Below are 17,353 nucleotides of genomic sequence, written 5' to 3' on the forward strand. Positions count from 1 at the left end.
AAATATTTTCTCCCATTCAGTGGGTTGTCTGCATTTTTGTCAATGGTTTCCTTTGATGTGCAAAAATGTTTTCATTTAATTACGTACCATTTATTTATTTTTGCTTTTGTTTCCTTTACATTAGCAAAGTGAAAAGTGAAGTTGCTCAGTCCTGTCAGACTCTTTGTGACCCCATGAACTGTAGCCTATCAGGCTCCTCTGTCCATGGGATTTTCCAGGCAAGAGTACTGGAGTGGGTTGCCATTTCCTTCTCCAGGGGAAATTCCGGACCCAGAGAGCTTCCCAACCCAAAAAGATCTTGCTGTGATTTATGTCAAAAAGTGTCTGCCCCTGTTTTCCTCTAGGAATTTTATAACATCTGGTCTTACACTTGGGTCTTTAATTTGAGTTTATTTTTGTATATGGTGTCAGATACATCCTCTTTTATATTTACATTATGTAGCACTAGGGTTACTGTCCCTTTTGCATGATTTTGACCAACACAGATGTTTTACTCTACAAGGACTGCAAAAAGGATTTTAGTGAGAAGGACAGAAAGAAGAAAAAAAGCTGTTTTCTATTTTGAGAGCCCCAGGACAAAAAAGATTGTAATCTACCTCTAGCCCAAAGACAGCCTTAGTACTTGGCAATTTAGTTGAGTCACATGGAGCCAAAACTGCCGCTATCACTCACTTCTGCTTGTTTGAAGATTGGATCCACACTGGTTTTATTTTTCATCTTTTCATGCTCTCTGGTCTTTTGTGACATTTAAAATAGTAACCTGTGGTTTGAGAAGGCCATCAGTCAATTCAGTTCCTTTAACAGCATCCACCTGCTGAGCCATTGTGCTCTAGTCTTCAAGTGCCCTCTGACCTGGTTTGAAGCAGTAGCTATTTGGACAAGGCTTTCTCTTGTGTCCCAACTGTTCAAATATTAAATATCTATTCTTGGTCAAATAAGGGGAAAAAAGCTAAGTTGGTCATATCTTTTCCTGTTATGGTTGCTTTGATATTCATTTGCCCTTTCTAACACATATTGAATACTTAATAATAACTAATTTTATTAATTATTCCTTATATGTTAGTGTTATGAATTGTGTTCTCCTGAATTCCTGTGTTGAAGTCCTACCCCCCAGTACCTCAGAATGTGACTGTATTTGGAGATAGGGCCTTTAAAGACGTGATTAAGGTTAAGTGGGATAATATGGGTGGACCCTAATCCAATACTGCAGGTGTCCTTATAAGAAGAGGAGCAGGCATCAGAGATGTGTGTCCACAGACAAGATGCCATGTAAGGACTCACTGAAAAGGTGGCCATCTGCAAGCCAAGGAGGGGGCCTTAAGATGAACCAAACCCACTGACTCTTGGATCTTGGATTTCTAGCAACCACAGCTAAAAGAAAGTGAGTTTACTTTCTTGAACCACTCACAGCCATCTCCAGGGAATAGCTGGGTAAATGTATTTGCAAATAACTATTCTTTTCCCTTTCCTTTATATACTGGTTAACATTGTGGGTCTCAAAGGTTATCAAAAGTTCAGAAACAGATATAAATATATATATAAGAACATGCAATAGAGTAAAATATTACAAAAATTCAGCGGGAGTAAGGATGAATTAATGAGTAGTTTTGGAGAATCACTTAAAAACACAATAGTTAACTCCCTTACCACACAGATTATACTAAAAATTAGCTTCAGATGAAATAAAGATTTAAATGTTAAACATGGAATGTTAAAATATAAAGATGATCATTTTTATATCATCTAGGGGTACTGAAGGCATGTAAGCATAAGTGCTAAAAGAAGAAACAAAACTGGAAAAGCTAATAGATTTGATTACATATAAGCAGTATGTTTGGTCCTGGCAGAGTGGACAGGACCATCTGTGTTTCTGTGCTCAACGTTTGTGAACTCAAGGAAATGTTTGTAACAATTAAACCTATCCTTCAGGTATTTTGAGGCCCAACAACATGGAACACATAAACCGGCCTCAAGAGACATTTTGGATCATCTGGTAAAGACTGCACCTCAGCAGGTTACAGCCATCTTCTGAAGCCTTAGAGATCGTCCCCAAGGGACTTTTGGGAGCACATCAAGGTGAAGTTAGAGTGAGTTCGGAGGAGGCTTGAAATTTCACTGCCAGCCGCTTAGTGAATTAGGGAAGGGCTGTGGTGGAAAATGCCCAAGTGTAATTGAGGAAGCACTGACTCTCTTCCAGGGAGAGGGTCCATCTTCCTTACAGATGGCTGCAGACCATCCTGAGCAGTGAAGCTGAAAGCTCCAATGAGTCCTCATAGTTTAATACATATAATAACATGATAGCCAATATTTATATAACAGATACAGGCAGATTCTTTACCAGCTGAGCCACAAGGGAAGCCGAAGAATACTAGAGTGGGTAGCCTATCCCTTCTCCAGCAGATCTTCCTGACCCAGGAATCGAACTGGGGTCTCCTGCATTGCAGGTGGATTCTTTACCAACTGAGCTATCAGGGAAGCCCCTCACACACACAGTATTACACTTTTTATAGCACTTTTACAAATGCCCATGCTTTTTCGGAAATGGTATGGTTGGGATGAGAGATTTGAGTTTGAATGCTTTCTCAAACTCTTGTCTGTATAATCTTTGGTAAGTTACTTAACCTCTCAGAACCTGTTTTCTCCTCTGAAAAATGGTGACGGTGCTTGGGTCAAGGTGATACCCATCTTATAAGGACTGAAGAGACAAATACCTAGTATGATGTTTGAGACATAAGCGGCACTCCATTTCTTTCCTTCTCTAAAGATTGTAATTTGTGTCAGGGGATCTCATATTTCTACAATAGTAATGATTATAAAGGTAACATTCTCTTCATATATCTCATGTTACACAGTGATTCTTAATTCTAACAATGAGGGTGGAAGTGGTGATTTATGTATGAGGTGGTGATTTATGTATTATTAAAAAGCACCCCCACAACCTCAGTGAGAATCTTTGGTCTACTTTGATATACCCCAAGGATCTCTTACTACTTTGATATTTTTTGTTTGGTATTTTTACTCATAGCATTATTTCAATAAAGTGAGGATTTGCCTTCATGGGAAGATAATACCTTAAGCAAATGAAAGTGGTGGTTGAGAAATTACCTTCTCATGTATAGCTAGATGCCAGGGAGCATTTTTTTCTTGGCGTGGGGGTGCATGGGGGGTTTTGATGAAAAAAGTGGTGAAAAGACAGAGTCCTCAGAGCCTAGAGGAGAGGGGATTGGGCTGTATGGGAGAAAATGGATTAAAGGGATGATGAGTGGAACTGAAGACAATCACTATTTTTCTCATGGATCCACATTTAGCAGGCTGTGACTTGGCTTCTTCTGGGGCCACCTGCTGGCTGTTAATAGAAACTGCTGTGTTTATGCTGTAAACTTGTCACGTTTCCAGTCTCATCTACCCTTGTTATGAGACCTGGCCCCACCACTTGAGTCATATAGGGCTATCTGAGCCAACTCATCAAAGTCATATTAAGTACCATAAGGTCCTGGAATTTTGTCTGTGAAAACCTAGTAGTTCTTCTTATGATACATAAATAGTTACAAATAAATTTTGGCAGCTGCAGATATGGAAGGCAAAGAGACGGGAAATGGTTACAGTTTGCTGTGACTCACTCACAGGATAGATGAACTGAGTGTTACTTTTGTTTAAAGAGTGTGATACAGGACCAAGATATCCATAAAGTTCTTATTTGAAGTATTTTTTATAGTTTTGGGTTCAGTTCAGTTCAGTCGCTCAGTCATGTTCAACTCTTTGCAGCCCCTGGACTGCAGCACCCTGTCCCTGTCCATCACCAGCTCCCGGAGCTTACTCAAACTCATGTCCATTGAGTTGGTGGTGCCATCCAACCATCTCGTCCTCTCTAGTTCCCTTCTCCTCCTACCTGCAATTTTTCCTGTCATCAGGGTCTTTTCAGATGAGGCAGTTCTTCACATCAGGTGGCCAGAGTATTGGAGTTTCAGCTTCAGCATCAGTCCTTCCAATGAATATTCAGGACTGATTTCCTTTAGGCTGGACTGGTTGGATCTCCTTGCAGCCCAAGGGACCCTCAAGCGTCTTCTCCAACACCGCAATTCAAAAGCATCAGTTCTTCGGCATTCAGCTTTCTTTATAGTCCAACTCTCACATCCATAAATGACTATTGGAAAAACCAAAGCTTTGACTAGATGGACCTTTGTTGGCAAAGTAATGTCTCTGCTTTTTAATATGCTGCCTAGGTTGGTCATAGCTTTTCTTCCAAGGAGCAAGCATCTTTTAATTTTATGATTGCAGTCACCATCTGCAGTGATTTTGGAGCCCAGAAAAATAAAGTCTGACACTGTTTCCATTGTTTCCCCATCTACTTGCCATGAAGTGATGGGACCAGATGCCATGATCTTAGTTTTTTTTCCCTTTCCTCTTTCACTTTCATTGAGAGGCTCTTTAGTTCCTCTTCACTTTCTGCCATAAGGGTGGTGTCATCTGCATACCGAGGTTATTGATATTTTTCCCGGCAATTTTGATTCCAGCTTGTGCTTCATCCAGCGCAGTATTTCTCAATTTCTCATGATGTACTCTTCATATAAGTTAAATAAGCAGGGTGACAATATACAGCCTTGATGTATTCCTTTCACTACTTGGAACCGGTCTGTTGTTTCATGTCCAGTTCTAACTGTTGTTTCTTGACCTGCATACAGATTTCTCAGGAGGCAGGTCAGATGGTGTGGTATTCCCATCTCTTGAAGAATTTTCCACAGTTTGTTGTGGTCCACACAGTCAAAGGCTTTGGTATAGTCAATAAAGCAGAAGTAGATGTTTTTCTGGAACTCTCTTGCTTTTTCAATGATCCAGTGGATGTTGGCAATTTGATCTCTGGTTCCTCTGCCTTTTCTAAATCCAGCTTGAACATCTGGAAGCTCATGGTTCATGTACTGCTGAAGGCTGGCTTGGAGGATTTTGAGCATTACTTTGCTAATGTGCAAGATGAGCGCAGTTGTCCAGTAGTTTGAGCATTCTTTGGCATTGCCTTTCTTTGGGATTGAAATGAAAACTGACCTTTTCCAGTCCTGTGGCCACTGTTGAGTTTTCCAAATTTGCTGGCATTTTGAGTGCAGCACTTTCATAGCATCATCTTTTAGGATTTGAAAAGGCTCAATTGGAATTGCATCACTTCCACTAGCTTTGTTCACAAGGGATCTTAAAATTGAAAGTGCTAAGAATACTTCTTAGGCCAGACAGTTAGATTTGAACTGAAGAGATAAGATAATGCTGCGGGTCAAATTATGACTTTGAGAAGAGACAGGCATATCATTATCTGGGGGAGCCCTGCCACTCATAGACACAGAGGCTCCTCGAGTGACAACTCCAGACCACCCCCCTTCTAAGTGGTGACTTAACCTCTTTGGCCTCTTTGTCAGGTGCTATCAGTAAATAAGGCTTCCTAGGAGTGTCTGCTTGATCCTTTTCTAAGAGCAAACTTCCAAGGACTACCTAGACCCCATCCTTATTTTGTCATTGTCTTAATAGTGTCCAAGTACTCAGCAATGAAAAACAATAAACAAAACAATGTCTGAGTTTGTGTTAAGCTGCATTTATAGACAGAAGAGAAGAGTGAAATCATAGTGCAGAGGACCACTCAGAGACAGCCTAAATAAAAGTTTTGCTTTAGGGAAGTAGAATCTAAGGAAAGATAAAAGAGAGCATTTCTCAGGTTCTGTTTTTGTGACTGTTAGTTTTTACTCATGGCTTGCATACTGAAACTCCTGGATGATTGATGTCAAAAAAGAAGTAAGACAAGGTTAGAAGGAGAAAGGCGCTTGGGCATATATTGGGACAGTATGAATTAGAGCAGCCAATTGGCTGTTAGGAGACTTGCCAGCTGAAGGGAGATTAGGAATTACAAATTTCATTAATAGAAGCCTTATTATGCGGTAACGACCCCCTGCATATCCCATCTCCCAATTAACAACGTAGAGATTGAAGTCAGTATACACTTACAACAAATCTGGGCATAGCTGGTAGCCAGTACTTCTCAAAGTGTGACTTGTTCCCTCAAACTGTTATACTTCAGAAATATGCTAGCTTTTGGCATCCAGAGTTGCGCTTCCTTGGATGCGGCGTACATCGTGCTCTCGCCTTTGTACTTCAGGTAATATGATGCATCTGTTGTCTAATGCATCTGCACCCCACTGTGGACTCAGAGACAAGGCCAAAGAAACAACACGGGTTGGGAGTGGTTGTGCTTTCACGGTTTACTCTCTGAGTTTGAAAGTGAAAGTTGCTTAGTCACGTCTGACTCTTTGCGACCCCATGGACTATATAGTCTATGGAATTCTCCAGGCCAGAATACTGGAGTGGGTAGCCTTTCCCTTCTCCAGGGGATCTTCCCAACCCAGGGATCGAACCCAGGTCTCCCGCATTGCGGGCAGATTCTTTACCAGCTGAGCCACAAGGGTTAGCATTATTCTCTTCTTGCAGAAGACCTTTGAGAACAGAGGTATTTCAAAGTCCCCTGGGAATTTGCCCTTTGGCAATTAAATTTTTTTTTTTATGTTTTACTCCTCCACCAACTGCTGGTATGATTTTGGGCAAATTATATAGCCTGAGGATAGCTAATTACTCACACTTTACCCTGGGCCTCGGAATCTTCATCTGAAAAGTGGAAGGACTAGGAACGAGGATTCTGAAGTCCTTCCACCTCCTAAGATTTGAGAATTTAATAATTCCTGAGTAGTCAAAGTCAGATTTTTTTTTTTGATCCTAGGGTAATGGGTTTGTGCACTGATATGTATTCTCCCTCAAATGAGAGATTTGCCTCAAGCCTACTGTATGTTCCCAGGTGGAGACTTGGCAGGCTGGTAAAGCCGAATGCAGTTTCCTTAAGAAAACTAGAAACTAGACCAAGCCACCTTGCCATAGGCTCCTATCATTTCCACTCATTCATTTATTCATCATTCAACAAACATTTATTGAAGGTCTGCTATGTGCTGAGTACTAATCTTTACAACCTGATCTATGGCTTTTTATCCATTTTCCCTTAAACTCATGTTCTTCGACGAAATAGGCAGACAGCAGCATAGGAAATGTATATTAAATCCTTCTCTTGAATGGTCAGAACTCTAAAGTCAAGTTTTCTATAACAAAATGTAATATAAGCACAGTTGGTCCAAAGTGCCAGGGAGGGCAGTAGGCACCACGTGAAAAATACAGGGAGGGAGTTAGAAACAAAACCTCTTTTCTAGCAGGGCTTCAGTTCTGAGGGCCTCGTTTCAAAGGTTCATTGCCCTTGCTTTTGGAAGTCTCTGCTTCAAGGAAGTTACATGTTTTTGTTGCCTTAATTTGAATTTTGACTAGGCAGAGTCCTGAGATCTAAATTCAGAGTGAGAGAACTTGGGGTGAAATTCAGGCAACTGTCTCACCGGACTTGGTTTGTAGAGTAGGAAAAAAAGGAAAGGCAAGTGGGAGCTCCAACCAGCTGAGGGTAATCCCATCAGGAATTCCTGGTTGCCTGAAACTGGTTCGCTTTGCTGAGGCAGCAGCCAGAGAGACACAAGCTAATGCCTGATTTTAGGAAGCAAACAGGTTTGTTTGCTCCCCTCTTTTCTAGATACTCTTCTACTCTACATCAGAGTTTCTTAATCTCAGCACCGCTGCCTGTTGGGGCTGGATAATTCTTTGTTGTAGATGGACGGCCTGTACATTGCAGGATGTTGAGCAGCGGCCTGGGTTCTCTCCACTAGATGCCAGCAGCACCCCCAAGTTGTGACCACAAAGTTGTCTCCAAAATTTTTGACTGTCTCTGGAGGTGGCACAGAATCACCTGTTTGAGTCCCACTGCTCTAGATGCTGGTGAAAACTGAGGTGATCACTGTCTGATCAAGATATAAAGAAGCAGCCTCAAAGCTTGTGATGACATAATATTACACATGGTCAAGATGAGAGGTCCTTTCCCTGGACCATTCAAGGATAAGCATCATCTGAGAAGTAAAATAGCGTTAGTTTGTTTTAAAAATAAGATGCTGACATAGTTTAGAAAATCAGTGTCACCCAACTACATTTTTAATGTTAAAATTATGATCATTTTCTACATTTTTTCTTGGCATTTGTCAGGTGGGAGGAGATGCCAGGGCATTTTTGCATTTTAATGAAAAGTGAATCATTCGACCCATCATTAAAATGTGTGCGTGCATGCTTAGTCACTCAGTCGTGTCCAGCTCTTTGCAACCCCATGGACTGTAGCCCTCCAGGTTCCCCTGTCCATGGGATTCTCCAGGCAAGAATACTAGAGTGGGTTGCCATTTCCTTCTCCACAGGATCTTCCCAACCCAGGGATCATACCTGGTCTCCTACACTGCAGGCGGATTCTTTACAGTCTGAGCCACTAGGGAAGCCCACTAAAATGCAGCCGCCTCTAAATTGTGAAGTGGCAGCGCATTATCAACTTCTAAATGAATCCACTACAGTTTAATTTGTGGATTATAAAACATGGTTATAGTGCAATCAGAACTTTCTAGAAACTTCCTCAGAGCAACATCACAGCAATATAGCTAAAGATTCAGCGACAAAAGAGATGCAATATCCCATTATCTCCTTGTGTGGGAATGGTGAGGTCCCTGAGATATGGGGATACACTTGTCCCACATGTATTTTACTTGGCAGTATTAATACACTTCTCTGGTTCAGATGAATTATTTCACAACTTTTAATATATGTCTTTGAAGATAAATTTATCTTGTTCATATTGAAGTCTTCTGTGGGTTGCTTTTGGCTTCTTTCTGCTTCTTGATCTTATTTGTTCACTCCTGAGTTCTAGATGTGAATTCATTTCCCCCCAGAAATATAAAACTAGGTCATATCTTATGGTGAAATAGTTCTACAGATTCCTGGGATTCTGAAAATAATAGCAATAAGATACCATTACAGCCATTCAGCAAACACTTATCAAACACTGAAAATCTCCCTTCCACTGTGTATTTCTTCTTCAGAAATGGATTTGTTTTTCTGTATTTTGATGATATTCTATTGAGGCCACATGGTATCATGGGTCGCTAGGGGAAAGGAGATGACTTGAGTCTCCCCTTAATAAGGGGATCATCCTCACAGCAAACAGGAACTGAGAGGGGAGCTATGGGCAAGCTTCTAGATGGAAGTAGAAAGATGACTTCTGAGTTCTCAGCCAAGGAATGTGTGTGACCTAAAGTGTCATGGTAAGTTATAATGTGTATCTCAAGTAATGATCTCTTCATTTGTTTTTAAAAAAACGATTTAAGTTTACCCCCCTATAGTTCTAGAGAGAAAAAAATGAAGCTATAGCTAACCAGGTGACAGTATATAACTCTTTGCATACTGCATGTGAACATATATTCTTGTATGTCTTATTTTACTTAAAAAAAGATTGTAAATCACTGCTATAAGGGAATACAAATAAAGATGAATAGGCTATACTTTATAGGTCAGATTATCTAGCTGTAGTATATTAAAAACTCATTTACAGTGTTATGAGAATCAAGGAAAGAAGAAAGGGTTCCTTCTAATGAGATCCTCAAAGGATAGTTTCCTCAGAGAAACCTCCCTCCAGTGACAACCACGGAGTTTGGAAATGATGGAAATTGGTAGATTTCCTTACAAAAAAATCTCTTCTGTACACTGCACCATAGTGTTTGGGGAACAAGAGAAAAAATGAAAAGCAGGTCAAGAGATCCCCAGCCAAGATGGTGGAGTAGAAAGGCCCTGAGCTCATTTTCTCTCATGGGCACACCAAAGCACAGCCATTTGCAGAACAGCCATCGATGAAACAGAGGGATCTACCAGAAAAGATCTGCAACTAAAGATGTAAAGAAGGAACTACCGTGAAACAGGTAGGAGAGGCAGACTCGTGATGTAATCAAGCCCCCTACTCCAAGGTGCGTGACCCACAAGCTGGAGGATAATTACCTTGCAGAGGTACTCCCCAAAGAGTGAGAGATCTGAGCTCCACATCAGGCTCCCCAGCTCAGGGGTCCTGCACCAGGAAGATAAGCTTCCAGAACACTTGGCTTTGAAGGCCAGTGGGGCTTACTATTAGGAGAGCAAAAGAGCTGGGGAAGAAAGACTTCACTATTAAAGGGTGCACATAAAATCTCTCATGCTCTGGAACCCAGGCAGAACTAGTAATCTGATAGGAGCCTGGGTCAGACCTACCTACTGATCCTGGAGAGTCTCCCAGAAAGGCAGGAAGCAACTGCACGTCACCCTGGGAATACAACTGCTGATGGCAGCCATTCTGGGGAGCTTCTACCATGTGGACACTGACAAACACCAGTGTGTAATTCTGCCTGTAGCTCATTAGCACCAAGACCTGGCCCCACTCAACAGTATGAGTCACCAGTGCTCGGATGTCTCTGGCCAGGCAACTAACTGGGCAGGGACACAGCTCTGCCCATCAGCATACTGGCTGCCTTAAGATTACCTGAGACCATAGCTGCCTCTGGATGTGGCCTTACCCACCAGAGGGCCCAGGACCTAACTCCATCTTCCAGTGGGCAGGTACCAACCCTAGAATCCCTGGATTCTGCCTGGATGCTGCCCTTCAGGAAGCCTGTTCTAGCCTCTGGGCCAGCTTCAGCCACAAGGGGGCAGACACTACATGCAAAAAACTGCAATCCCAGAGCCTGCAGACCTAGCCTGCCTACCAGCAAGTCAGACCCTGCCCTGAGAACCAGATGGGCCCCAGCCCTGCCCTCTAGCAGGCCAACACAAACTTTGAGACACCCAGACCCTGGTCCCAACTGTATCACGAGTGCCCCTTCCCCCTCCCCCAACAATCCAAGACCAGCTCTGGGCCCTGCAACCAGATTCCAGGACATAGCTTTGCCCACCAGCAGATTGGCACTGACATGCTTGCTGTCACTCACCAGGCAACATTACCAGAGTTCCTTGGACCCTGACTCCAGCCATCCATGACCCAGCACTAGCCCTGAGTCCCCCTAAGGTTCCATAGTCAGCTGCCCCTGTAGCTCACAGCCTCAACTCATGTGGATGGCCTGGATACCAACTGGACTAGGGGTCAACCAAACCTGCTAGACCTCCCACATAGACAACCTGAAACAACAGGAGGACCCATGCAACCCTCATATAAAGTACTCAAGAGCGTATAGTTTGGGTGATGAGAGGGGAGTGTGCTGTTGGGACACCTAAGAGGTCTACGAAAGAGCACTTCTCCAAGGTGGAAGTCGGACACGACTGAGCGACTTCACTTTCCCTTTTCACTTTCATACATTGGAGAAGGAAATGGCAACCCACTCCAGTGTTCTTGCCTGGAGAATCCCAGGGACAGGGGAGCCTGGTGGGCTGCCGTCTATGGGGTCGCACAGAAATCGGACACGACTGAAGTGACTTAGCAGCAAGGTGGGAAAATGTAACCAACCTACCAGATACATAAAAATACAAACAGCTTAGCAAAACGAGGTGACAGAGCAAGGTGTTCCAGACAGAAAAACAAGATAAAACCTCAGAGAACAACCGAGTGGAGCTAGGCAGTCTACCTGGGAAAGGGTTCAGAGCAGTGACTGTAAAGATGATCAAAGAAATAGGGAGACACAAAGAGTGAGAAGTTGAACATTTTTAACAAAGAGAAAATATATAGAACAACCAAACAGAGATGAAGAATAGAATAGCTGAAATGAAAAACATACCAGAAGGAATCAACATTAGAGCAAATGATGGATGAGTGAACTGAAACACAGTAGTGGAATCACTGATGCTGAACAGAAAAAAAAAAAAAGGAAATGAGAGTTTAGGAGACCTCTGGGGCAACATCAAGTGCACTAATATTCATGTTACAGGGGTCCCGGAAGGAGAAGAGAGAGAGAGAAAAGGACTGAGAACATATTTGAAGACATAATAGCTGAAAACTTCTCTCCTCTGGAAAACGAAGTAGACATCCCACTCCAGGAAGTGCAGAGAGTCCCACATGGGAGCCAAAGAGGAACATATGAAGACACATTGTCATTAAAATGGCAAAATCTAAAGGTAAAAAAATATGAAAAGCAGCAAGGGGAAAGCAACAAATAACATACTAGCAAACTCCCAGAAGGCTATCAGCTGACTCTTCAGCAGAAACTCTGCAGTTCAGAAGGGAATTGCACAATATGTTTAAAGTGGTGAAAGGGAAAAACCTACAACCGAGAAACTTCTAGCCAGTAAGACTCTCCCATTCAGATTCCATGGAGATATCAGCAACTTCACAGGCAAGCGAAAGTTCAGCACCCCCAAACCAGCTTTACAAGAAATGTTAAAGGAACTTTTCTAATTTAAAAAGAAAAGGCCAAGTCTAGAACCATGAAAATTATGATAGGAAAAAGCTCATAGGTAAAGGCCGACATAAAGGTAGGGAATCATGTCATGCACAAAGCTAGTAGGAAGGCTGAAAGACAAAAGCGGTAAAAATCATCTCTATCTTTAGTAAGCAGCTAAGGGATACGTAAAACAATGAGATGTGAAATGTGATATCGAAAACAGTAATCAAGACGGGAGGAGAGCCCAAATGCAGAGTTGTACTTTGAAATTAAGAGATCAGCAACTTAATACAATCATGTGTATATTTTATTGCTATTTAAAAGCCTCATGGTAACCACAAACCAAAAACTTATGCTAGCTGCACAGAAAAGTAAAAGGAGTCCAAACATAATAGTAAAGATGGTCCTCAAATCACAAGAGGACAAAAGAAGAAAGGGGCAAAAAAGCCTTAACAAAAGGAACCCCCCAGACAATTAGCAAAAATGACAATAAGAATATACATATCAATAATTACTTTAAATTTAAATCGGCTAAATGCTCCAATCAATAGTGGCTGGATGGATAGACCTGTATGTATGTTGCCTACAAGAGACTCACTTCAGATCTAAAGACACACAGGGACTGAAAGTGAGGGGGGGGAAAAGATATTCCACGTAAGTTGGAATCAAAAGAAAACTAGGGTAGCAAAACTTACATCAGATGAGATAAACTTTAAAATAAAGACTGTTATAAGAAACAAGGACACTATATAATGATCAAACAATCAATCCAAGATGAAGATATAACAATTGCGAATATATATGCACCTACCATAGGAGCACTTAAATACATAAAGCAAATATTAATGGATGTAAAGGGAGAAATTAACAGTAACTCAATAATAGTAGGGGACTTTAAAACCTCACTTACGTTAATGGACAGGTCATCCAGACAGTATAAAGTCTCCGGTTGGTCTAATGTGTCATTTAAGGCTAGTGTTTCCTTACTGATTTTATATATATTTACCTAACATTTCATTTGAAAGCATCAGAATACATATTCTTTTCAAGTATACATAAAACATTCTCCAGGGTAAATCACATGCTGCTGTGCAGCAAAGCAAGCCTTGGTAAATTAAAAAAAATATTGAAATCATGTAAAAACATCTTTTCCAATCACAATGCTATGAAACTAAAAGTCAACTATAAGGAAAAAAGACTGCCAAAAAAACAAACAAACAAAAAAAAAAACCTCCATGTGGAGCCCAAAGAGCATGCTACTAACCAACCAATGAGTCAATAAAGAAATCAAAGAGGAAATTTTAAAAATGCCTGGAGATAAATGAAAATGAAAACACAATCCAAAAATCTGTGCAAACAAAAATCTATACAACAAACGCATGTTGTTTATAGCAAAACAAGCTTAACTCAGGAAACATGATCTGACCTGATCCCCACAGCAGCCCCAAAAGAAAGAGTTTCCTCTAATTTAATTATTTGCAATTTTTGTAATCTTTGCAATTTTTATAATATTCATGTACTACCTTTATCCACATATATAACATTATATTTTTAATTCAATCACTATTTTTAAAAAATAAATAATTTTTTTTTTTTTACCATACTCAAAAAAGCAAAGCAGCTAACAGATTTTTGCCTGCCTTTGAGGACTTATCTAGGCAAAGAATATATGTGCCTTAGAGAGTGTAAGATACTACAAATTATACAGGCTCACCAAAGGGATGTGAAATAAAAGGACCATTAGGAAATGGGTGAAGGAAGTGTGGACCTGAGTTACCATAGAGTAGAGGAGATTCCCAAGAAGGGAGAGAGAGGGAGCAAGGACAGAGAGCAGTGGTAGATAGCCGAGAGAAGGAGGAGACTTAAGAAGAAAAAGTTAGAGAAGTGTGACTGCAGAGCTGAGGACTTAACTCTGATGTGACAGTGCCCTGAGAGTCACTTTAGGTTGCAGAGTAAAGGAATGCTATGATGAAAATAGCATTTGAATTTTTTAAATTCTGGCTCCTTGTTTCCTATAACCCGAAAGAGAGGAAAGATAAGTACAAGATTTTAGAGCTAGTTGGGGCATAAAATGATGAAGCTGAATTAGGGTAGTCTGAAAGATATGGGCAAATACTGTACAGCTTGGTATCAAATTGACCTGAGGACAGATGGGGGACAAAAATAGCTCTAAGGTTGTGAGCCTGGTGCATGGTGGCAGTCCACTGAGTAAAGTGGTAGTGTTGACTGTAACTTCATAAGCTCAGTGGTATGCAAATCCTGCATACAGAAGAATCTTTAGAAAGAAAATGTCCTACCAATAATCAGAGCCGAAGGACTGAAGGGACAGCGGGAAGTCTCAGCAGGAAGGCCAGCTGGTGAGTGCTTTGTCCAGTCTCTAGTCAACGGGGGCTTTGTTGTTGAGGGGTGGGCGCTGCTGGGTGGGGAGAAGCTGCTTACGTGATTATGCTCATGTCATGCTTCTTTGTGAAATTCAGAGAAATGAGTCAGGGCCAAGTAGCTCTTTCGCTTTCAGTAAGCTGTTTTCCTTCAAGGATGACTCAATAAACGAAAAGGTGTTTGAACTTATACGAATACTTGAATTGTATAGCGTTGGTTTTCCTGTAAGTCTGTCAGGGAGGTCTATACTCTTTGTTAGCAAGTGCTTACCTTTTACAATTGCAGTGGGAATAGTGCCTACTACCCTGACATTATTAATGTTTCTCTCTGAGGCTGATGCTGGGGGCTGCTTGATTCTTGTTAGGGACACGAGCACAAACATACACAGAGGATCCCCAACACCATTTGTGATTCATCTCACCTGTCATACAATGACTTTGCATGTTTCTGTGTAACCAAGGTATGTTATTTTAGCATCAGATAAAAGCAGAGCGGCAAGAGTACCCAGTCGATGGCAGAAGAAGCAGAGACACGCAGGGAAGCCTTTGAGTTCAGCAGCTGTAGGTGACTTCGCCTTTTAATCTCTGAGTCTGTAAAGGAAGAGAAAAAAGTTCAGGATCAAGGAGGAAAAGGTGATGTCTTCTTCACATGGCTGGTTAACAAAGAAAAGTACCCCCAAAGAAGAACGAGTTGTTCCTAATATAACTTGTGCCCTAATTTGGGGGAAATTTTGTAACCCATTCTCCACCTTTCTGTAACTGTCTTAAAAGCAGAGCTTTCCCTTTCTTGAGAGATGTCCCATTCTCTCTTCCAGTCCAGTGAGCACTCAGCCAAATGAAAAATGATGCCAATAAACAGATTGCTATTGGTTACCAAATAAAAAATAGGCTAAACCAACAGCCACCGCCAGTCCTTGGTTTCAGACACATTTTTTTTTTCCCTCTAGACAATGACCTTTACAGGTTCTGTGTCATTTGCTTTCATCACAGCACTACCAAGTAATGAGAAAATATTGTTCTCATTTTGAAGTAGAGAAAGGCCAAAGTGAAGAATTAAATTATTCTTTACTCCATTTTCTCCCTAGACAGTCCAGTGTCATTTAGTTCATTTCACGCTGACACTTAATAGCTGTGTGACTTCAGGCAAGTTTAGGCAAGTTAATCTATATGTGCCTCAGTTTCTTTATCTATAAGATAAGGCTAAAATAATAATCAACTTCTTAGGGTTCTTATGAGGATTAATGAGTTAATATGTATAAACACTTAGAATAGAACCTAGCCCCATAGTAAGCACTCAATAAGTATTAGCTATAAAAATAACAGTAACCCCACTCAAGCCTAATAAACATTGCTTCCACTAAGTTGATCATTTCTAAATCCACCTCCTTAGCCCCAATTCTGTCCTAAATTCCACATCTGTATTTATAATTACTACTACTGTATGTTAGTTTAAAAATGTAATATTCAGCAAATATTTTTGAGTGCCTGTTGTTTGAATTCAGAGGAGTCCAATAAACACCCTCTCCCCCACTGAGCTCTGAACCAGTTAAAGAGTAAGATGAAAAAAGTGAGGCAACCGGAAGACTAAAACCACCTTTATTCCTGATAAAGCTGATAATAAAGAATTATGCTTTGTCTGCAGGGAAGTAGGCTGCAGGCATCTTAAGACCGGGCCCTGCTTTCTCCTGCAAGGGCAAATCCTGCCCCTGAAAACTGATGACTCAGAGGAGCTAATTTCTGGTTAGCTAGAGAGAAAGGAACATAATTCCTTATGTTATAGAATAACACAAGCAGCTCAGCTCTTGTGTTGAGCCACTTATGCTTCCCCTAATAAACTCACTGATGGGGTGAGTTAATTCCTCCTCCTCTGAGAAAGAGGGAAAGAGGGGAGAAGAGAGAGACTAGATGGGTTACACTGGTAGTATGGGACTCTTCCCGTGGAAGAAGTCTGTGGCGTAGGGATGAAGCAGCCTCCCCCAGGCTTGTCATGTGCTGGGTCATGTGCTAAGCACTGGACATCTCTGCATTTGTTCACAGTGGACACCTTCAACACAGCATCTCTAAAATCTTTAATTTCTTACCAAACACGTTGCTCTTCCTGCATTTTCATTATCGTTGATTTTGGTAGCAGTACTAACCTCCTAAGAAATCTGGGTAGAAATATCAGGCCCCTTTCAAGTTATTCCTTCTCTTGGCCTGCACATTTGTGTTACCAAGGCTTGTAGATTCTTTTCTTCATTAACCTTTGATTCTTCCCGCTTTCCTTCCCATTGTCACTGCCCAAGTTAAGATCCTTGTAATTTCTCCCCCAGACACTGATATAGGCTCCTGGCTTCATGCCTTTCTAGTCTATTAAAGTCATTTTTTTCCCTTCAAAACCTAGCTTGAACTCTTTCTCATCTATTGAGCCACTGTACTCATAATAACTCTTTCCCCTAGACGCCGTATTCACCCTGATTAACTTCTCTTATGACAACTGCACTATTCATCTTAGTGTTTCGTAGGACTTACAAATTGCTTTTCATGTGTTTGGCACTCAATAGATACTTGTGGAGTGAGTGACCCCAGTTAGCAATGAGAGAACACAGGATATAAACCTCACAGTCTCTTTCAGTTGTTTAAAAACTTACCCTGCACATGGTAAAAAGGAGTTATGTTAGTTTATGTTGCTTTTTGAGCTATGTCACACTTCTAAAAGTTGTATATAGTCCTCCT

The 17,353-nt window shown here is 41.2% G+C and overlaps 1 protein-coding gene and 1 long non-coding RNA gene across 3 annotated transcripts in view; one reads left to right on the forward strand and one right to left on the reverse strand.

Annotated features, from left to right (window-relative positions):
• Window positions 7,158–17,353, reverse strand: part of VTCN1 (V-set domain containing T cell activation inhibitor 1) — a 75,287-nt gene continuing 65,091 nt past the window's right edge. Inside the window, exons 5-6 of one of the 2 annotated variants that reach the window (XM_005677804.3) lie at window positions 15,061–15,229; window positions 7,158–7,961 (exon numbers count right to left, since the gene is read on the reverse strand). In XM_005677804.3, coding sequence (XP_005677861.2) covers window positions 15,105–15,229 — 125 coding nt within the window. In that variant the 3' untranslated portion in view covers window positions 7,158–7,961; window positions 15,061–15,104. Of the gene's footprint in view, window positions 7,962–14,652; window positions 15,230–17,353 lie in introns of those variants that run through there. The other variant, XM_013962499.2, reaches the window with a different exon arrangement.
• LOC108635589 overlaps window positions 13,892–17,353 on the forward strand; it is a 48,243-nt gene continuing 44,781 nt past the window's right edge. The window contains exon 1 of the long non-coding RNA XR_001917862.1: window positions 13,892–14,617. This is a non-coding gene — a long non-coding RNA (uncharacterized LOC108635589). The remainder of the gene's footprint in view (window positions 14,618–17,353) is intronic.

The sequence above is a fragment of the Capra hircus genome, chromosome 3 (assembly GCF_001704415.2).
Source record: "Capra hircus breed San Clemente chromosome 3, ASM170441v1, whole genome shotgun sequence".
NCBI classification, from domain to species: domain Eukaryota; kingdom Metazoa; phylum Chordata; class Mammalia; order Artiodactyla; family Bovidae; genus Capra; species Capra hircus.